At 41.5% G+C, this 7,202-nt stretch overlaps 1 protein-coding gene and 1 long non-coding RNA gene across 2 annotated transcripts; one reads left to right on the forward strand and one right to left on the reverse strand.

Moving 5' to 3' along the window:
- The first annotated feature begins 85 nt into the window (after nucleotides 1–85).
- LOC116385824 (uncharacterized) lies at nucleotides 86–1,480 on the forward strand. The gene is made up of 3 exons (XR_004212904.1): nucleotides 86–98; nucleotides 345–433; nucleotides 542–1,480. It is a non-coding gene; the product is annotated as an uncharacterized LOC116385824 (long non-coding RNA).
- A 308-nt stretch (nucleotides 1,481–1,788) lies between these two features.
- Nucleotides 1,789–6,246, reverse strand: LOC116385821 (tripartite motif-containing protein 16-like). The gene is made up of 2 exons (XM_031851565.1): nucleotides 3,725–6,246; nucleotides 1,789–2,588 (listed from the first exon to the last, which is right to left on the reverse strand). Exon 1 carries the CDS (start codon nucleotides 5,356–5,358, stop codon nucleotides 3,748–3,750), a length of 1,611 nt encoding a protein of 536 aa, XP_031707425.1. The 5' UTR covers nucleotides 5,359–6,246; the 3' UTR covers nucleotides 1,789–2,588; nucleotides 3,725–3,747.
- Between the last annotated feature and the right edge of the window lie 956 nt (nucleotides 6,247–7,202).

Below are 7,202 nucleotides of genomic sequence, written 5' to 3' on the forward strand. Positions count from 1 at the left end.
CACACCAACATGTCAGGGTAACACGCTCACACCAACATGTCGGGGTAACACGCTCACACTAACATGTCAGGGTAACACACATACACATGCCTGTCAGGGTAACACTCACACAGTATTTTATACTCTACTGAAGTAAAAGTATTTATACCGTGCTGTAAAAATACTCTCCTGCAGTGAAAATGTTATTTCAGTAAAAGTAAATAACTTTAAAGGATACATTTTTATTTTTTTTAACAAACTTATTTAATTATCTGTTAAGTATGCAGTGATTTGTGTGTGTGTGTGTGTGTGTGTGTGTGTGTTTGCTGAGGTCTCTGAACACAACTTCCTCTTCCTGTTTCCAGCTCAGCCAATCACAGACCAGCAGTCGGCGGTTAAAGGAGTGGCCAAGTTTGACTTCACGGCAGAGAGCGAAGATGAGCTCACTTTAAAGGTGTGTGTGTGTGTTGGTGTGCGCGCGAAGTTTCTTACTAACATTAAAACATCTCATTGTTTTTGTCTTCTCTTCTTCTTTTTCTCTCTTCTTCTCTTCCTCCTGTAGGTCGGTGATGTCATGACGCAGGTGGAGTTTGTGGATGAGCAGTGGATTCTGGGAGTTGTGGGCGGGAGGCGTGGGATTGTTCCTAAAAACTACATTTCACTTCTCTGATGAGGAAATCGTGAAAACGTCTAATGAGGAGAAAACAACTTCTTCTTCTTCTTCTTCTATTGTAGTTTTTGCAGCTCCTCTGAGTGATGCGTTCACTGAAGTCCAGAGTTTCAACTCAACATCTTTTTAATGAAACAAAATCCGCTTCTTTTGTCACTAAACTATAAACTGGAGCTCTGAGTTGTGATTGGATCGTCGCTCTGATCGACGGAGTTCAACAGATTTCAACGACTCTTTCAGCGCCTGGACTAAAGTTGACTGTTTGTCTTTCACCGACTCTTCCTCGGCTCATTAGTGCTGAAGAAGCAGTGATCAGTGGACCTACACCGGTTCTAAAGGTTCTAAAGGATCAGTAAGATGGTGGTCTCTGCTCTGAGGAGCTTCTGTTGGTCCACCTTTCTGTAACACTTCTCTCACGTCTACGATGCTTTAAAAACATACTTTTAGTGCGTTAATATCTGCTTACAGCTGTTTAATTATAGTTATAGCCGCTCATTAACTTCCATAATCAACTAGACAAGAAATAAAAACCCACCTTTCACTCGATGCTCTGGTGTGTAGCATTGATGAATATGTATATAACTATGAATGCATGAATACAGACAAACAGTGCTGTGAGCAGATTATAACGCATCGTAATAATGTTTGTAACGTATCACAGACGTCATGTAGAAAGTGCTACCGACGGCTTTTAACATGTTGTATGTGTCGGATACTTTTTAAACTTCAAACTGGAAAACCTTCAAAGACGACTAACTCACTTTAATCATGAGCGTGGTGTAACGTGGACGATCAGGAGACTGAGGAGTGGAGTGAGGAGTGGAGTGAGTGGAGGAGTGGAGTGAGGAGTGGAGTGGAGTGAGGAGTGTAGTGGAGGGGAGAGGAGAGGAGAGGAGTGGAGTGAGGAGGAGTGGAGTGAGGAGGAGTGGAGTGAGGAGGAGTGGAGTTGAGTGAGGAGTGGAGTGAGGAGGAGTGGAGTGAGGAGGAGTGGAGTGGAGTGAGGTGGAGTGAGGAGGAGTGGAGTGAGGAGGAGTGGAGTGGAGTGAGGAGGAGTGGAGTGGAGTGAGGAGGAGTGGAGTGGAGTGAGGAGTGGAGTGAGGAGTGGAGTGAGGAGTGGAGTGAGGAGGAGTGGAGGAGAGGAGTGGAGTGAGGAGTGGAGGAGTGGAGTGGAGTGAGGAGGAGTGGAGTGGAGGATGTTTTGTGTCTTTAAGACGTTTGGTTGAGATGAACCGTGAGAATCTTTAGTCTCATGACGCTGCAGGATTCCGGAGCTATTTATAGAAGTTCCTTATTGTTGCACAACAAATGTTTTACGATCACTAAACTCTGACCTTTGACCCGGATCATTTTACATAACCAACACTAAAGCTGCATTTCATCTGTCGTCTACAAACTGATTATTATTCAGAGTTTCACGATGTGATTATGAAATGTTTGTAAAGTAAACGGTAAGATTTAAACGTGACACTAAAGCAGCAAAACGCTCAATTAAAACAAAACCTGAATTATGAACTTATTTTCACAATGTGTATTAAGATATTAAAAACAAGCTTTACAATATCCTACTTTAAAGACATCGTCATAAAACATAAATGTGTATAAATACATAACTCGGACTGTTTTAACGACGGCTTTGTGGACGTTGTGACATTAAGGAGCTGAAGTTAATCATGTTGATCATGAATAAAGTTCTGTAGCTTCTTCTGTCCTAAACGTATAAAAACACTTCATCTACAAACATCTCCAGACTGAAACTCACATCAGTGTTTGTATTAAAGATGAACCTGGAGGATGAATTCATGAGTTTTACTCACGAGTGCAGAGAGCAACCTCTCATTCCTGCCACTCAGCGCTTTTACAAAGAGCTCATTTTACATTCTTCTTCTTCTTCTTCTTCTTCTTCGTTACTCTTCCAGACCGAGGAGGCAGATTTAAGCTGCTGCTTTTATTTGGGAGATAAAGAAACAATAAAACAGCTGGTTATTGAACAGTAGATGTGTGATAATAGATGCTGTTTGGTTTATGACTTTTCTTTGTGCACTTCTTTTAAAATCATAATTTGAGTGATGTTTATATTTAGTTAATGAGCAAAAGAAAAGATTTTAATTTACTGCAGCAGCTTTTCCTGTTGGTTTATTTTACATGAATATATATATATATATATATATATATATTCATGTAAGTTAATATCATATCATGTGACATCAAAGTCCTTCAAATGTAATTAGAAGTCAACATGGTAACTCTCTCTGCTGTCGTATAAAAACAGATTTTATTATTTGACGGTCCTGAAAGAAGAATGTTGAGATGTTGGCACAATATATATATTAGTACATTTAAATTATTAGATGTATTTTCTGCTTCTTTCCATCAATGAGTGAAACTGCTCAGTTTCTATGTAAATACACGACATCTGTCAGACTGTCACACCAGTTTAGTGAGAAACGAGAGAGACTATGAATGTGAGACATATTTTATGTATAACCAAACATTCCAACTTTTTAACAAATAAAACTTTCACACATTTCAATAACGGTTAAATTTGTTTTGTTCTTTCTTTCCTCACCTGATGTTTAACTTTAGCGCTCTGGTCTGATAACTGGTGATCAGACGTTTAAAGGAAGATTAACGGTTAAATTTACACCCGAGAGAACGAAACACTTAAAATCATTTTTCATAGTCGTCGATTGATATCGTTGAGTGCTTGAATATTGTATTTGTCGTCATGTTTATGTCCGTTAAACTCAGTAAAGTTTGTTTGGGTTTGTGCTTTAACTACTCAGCATCTCTAAAGCTTAATTCATGTAAATATGGCTGGAAGATTAGAAGAATGAGACTTTTAACGCTCAGTCTATGGATTTAGAACATTTTACATATTTGTCATCGCTCGCTAACGTTGCATCAAAAGAAAACATCCTTTAGTTGATTAAATGTTCTTGTTACTTCTTCTAAACTCCATAAATCACATCAGTAGAAGCTTTGCAATTATTCAGAGGACTCGACAGTAACATGAAGTTATACACAGGAAATCAACACATTTAACAAGTTAAACAAATTATTGATTCATGATTTCACCTTAACTCACAGAAGGTCCTCGTCTACTTGAGTTGACAGAACTCAGCAGTGTCTCCATTAGAACCGAGCCAGAGTCCGGCATAGAGCGGCTCGGTGAATGTGGTCTGGACTCTGTGGAGGAGAGTCGAGGTTTCAGAGACGCTGTAGAAGGACAGAAAACCTGCACTGTGATCCAGGAACACTCCTACTCTGGAGGACTGAGGAGCTGAGATGCTGACTGAGCGATCATCATGCTTGAAGGTAAAACCATCGCAACAAAGTAATGCCCAAGACTTGTTGTTCCGTCCAAATATACTTGCAATATTGAGCTTCCTGTTGATGCTCTTGTAAGCGACCGCTACTACAGCATGTCTGCTCATCTCCACCTCCCAGTAACGACGTCCAGTCAGCCCCTCTCTACTCAAGACCTGAGGTCTGTTGATGAATCTGTCTGGATGGTTAGAATATGGCATATGTTTGTCATATGTTATTTTTCTGTTCTCCTCTGATAAAACCAGAGTTGGGCTCGCTGTGTTTGGATCCAGTGTGATTTCCTGGAAATATTGTAACATCTCATCTCTGTCACTGATCTCTGGTTTAGGCCAATTCTCAGTAAGAATGGTCTGCATTTGATCTCTGGCTGCTGTAACAGCGGCCATTACTTCTTTAAAGAACCACATGCGATTTGTTTTTGGTCTTGGTGAGTCTGTAGGCTCGGTAAGTTGTGACAGCGAGGGGTAACTTTTAAGAAACTGGGCGTTGTCGTCTGTGCGTGTGAGTTGCTCCAGCTCGCCGTCTTTCCTCTTCAGCTTAGCGACGTCCTGCTCCAGCTCATCCTGAAGCTCTTTGACTCGACTCATGTCGGACTTCTGCTGAGATCTGATCTCCTTCTTCACATCAGAGCTTCTTCTTTTCATGAAACTGATCATTTCGGTAAAGATCCTCTCGCTGTCCACCACAGCTTCATCAGCAGAGCGATTGATGTCCTCGGCCTCTTGCTGAAGCTCCTTCACATCCCTCTGGTGCCGCTGGATTCTCTGCTGGATCCTCTGCCGACTCCTATCGAGCTCCTCCTGCTTCTCAGTCCGTTCTGTTGCGGCCGAGACCATGTCGTGGCCTTTGTGTTCATCCACAGAGCAGAGATAACAGATACACCGCTGATCGGTGCGGCAGAACATCTTCATCGCCTCATCGTGACGAGGGCAGACGTTCTCCTGGAGGTTGACGGAGGCCTCGACAAGTGTGTGTTTTTTAAAAGTAGGAGAGTCGTAGTGAGGCTGGAGGTGTTGCTCGCAGTAAGAGGCCAGACAAACCAGACAGGACTTGAAGGCTTTCAGTTTCCTCCCACTGCAGACATCACAGGCCACATCTTCAGGTCCAGCGTAGCAGTGAGCGGCTCGGAGTCCGGTCTCCTTCAGCTCCTCCACCAACTCGGCCAACAAGGAGTTCTTCACCAGCGCCGGCCTCGGGCTGAAGGTCTGTCGGCACTGAGGGCAGCTGTGGAGTTTCTTCTGGTCTTCCTTGTTCCACGAGGTTTTAATGCACCTCATGCAGTAGTTGTGTCCACAGGGAAGAGTCACCGGATCCTTCAGTAGGTCCAGACAGATGGAACAGCAGAATTTCACCTCGTCTGTTTGATTTCCTCTCTGCGCCATTTCACCTTCTTCGACAGAACAAAGAGTGTTGTTTCATGCTGCTCACAGCCAAATAACAGCAGCTCACAGGAAGCCAAACCCCTTTTATTTTCTTTCTTGCATAACTGTCAGCAGACCCTGTTGGTCACACCCATCTTCAAACTGGCAGATCTGGAAAAGCGGAGGGAAACCAGGAAATAAACAGACAGAGTTGGACTCTTGTGTTTTGAGATAAGGGAGGGGCCATCAGTGATGCATTCAAGGACATGGAGCAGTTCAGTTCTTGTTTAAAGCTGGTTTGACCTTTTAGTAGCATGTTCAGCTGCCTTTCACAGATTACAGAGCTGGTTTTTCGGTTGACGCATTGACCTGAGATGAGCCTGTGAATATGTCCGATCCTCATTGTTTGGTACTTTTTGTTTCCAACAAATAATAATGGCTTTCAAGGAAACTGAGCTGTTTCTTACGTTAGCGGTGCGTTCAGCCGTCCTGTTTGTTTTCAGTCTTTTCCCATTTGTCGCCAGCAGTGTAAGCAGAAGTCATATAACTGGAAGCACATATACCACAGTGGAAAGATACGATTACAAGTAAACAAAATACTGCATACAAAACATGACTAGACTCAAGTATCTAAAGTGAACATACTCACAGGGACATAACGTTGAGCTTCATTGTTGGGTTAGAAGTTTTAAGGTTTTTCTTGCAAAATTCAGGGAAATTTAAGACAAAGAGGAAGCAACGGAGAAAGTAAGGAAGTAATTGAACAAAAGTGATATTTTCTTTCCTTAATGAGCTCTTATGTTGAATATAAAATATGAATCTGTAGAGCAACTTCCTCTATAATTCAAAAAGGAAAAGCTTTAAGAGGTAACATTGACCCAATATTCTGCTCCAGTTATTCTTGTGCTAAACGTTTAACACAATAATAAACTAACTGATTATGATAACGTTGATGATCACAGCTGGAGGACGACAGTCAGAAAGACGACCAGGTTAACATGACGCCACTGCATCCGTTTTTATTTTCACAGTTGAACGCATCGCTTCTCGAATCCACACCAGAGTGAACCCTGATCCCAACAAACCAACATGTTTCATATCAACACACATCACATCACAGATCATTGTTAGCATTAAAACACGTCTCCTCGCACTTCAACTCTGGACTAGTTTTCCTAAAAGTATCTCTCAGTAAGAAGAAACACTCTGACGTCAAACAGCTGATTTAGATTTTACAATGCTCAAAGATAACACGTTTTAAATAAGTTCAGAGTTCAGTCTCGTCATTTGAGGAATTAGATTGTCTTAAAAATAATTTTTAGCCGATTGACCATAAATCAAGAGATTCCTTTCAGGAGAAGCAGCCCAGTTTGGTTCAAAATCCTAATTTCTCTACTTCACTTAATAAAAAATCAGTTCCTGTCTAAGATCAGGCCTGATGTGAAATGATCACACACACAAACACATTCTGCATTTGATAGAAACACACAAAGGACCGAATAACTACAGCCACCCCGGGTCTGATCTCTGAAGTGATTTATTAGCTCCGCCCACCTGTGAATTAAAGCTGCATTCAAGTCCCAACGAAGTCACAGTTTGAGGGAGTTAGAAGTGTTTTTGAAGCTATCTTCAGCTCATTTTAATTTGTTCCTAAACAAAACATTAAATTAATATAGTTTAAAGTATCACAATTATGCAACGAGATTTCAAAGAACATTGAAATATTCAGTTTCAGTTGAGATAGTGTCCCATGGCGATAAAGCTGCAAACTCATTCAGTGTTTCACTGCTGGGCTCAATCCATTTTCTGACTCTACAGTTTGATTGAAATCTGCGTTTTTTTGCAGCTGATTTTGTCATTTTTCA

This window comes from Anarrhichthys ocellatus, unplaced genomic scaffold (genome assembly GCF_004355925.1).
Source record: "Anarrhichthys ocellatus isolate YVR2014 unplaced genomic scaffold, GSC_Weel_1.0 scaffold11, whole genome shotgun sequence".
Lineage (NCBI taxonomy): Eukaryota > Metazoa > Chordata > Actinopteri > Perciformes > Anarhichadidae > Anarrhichthys > Anarrhichthys ocellatus.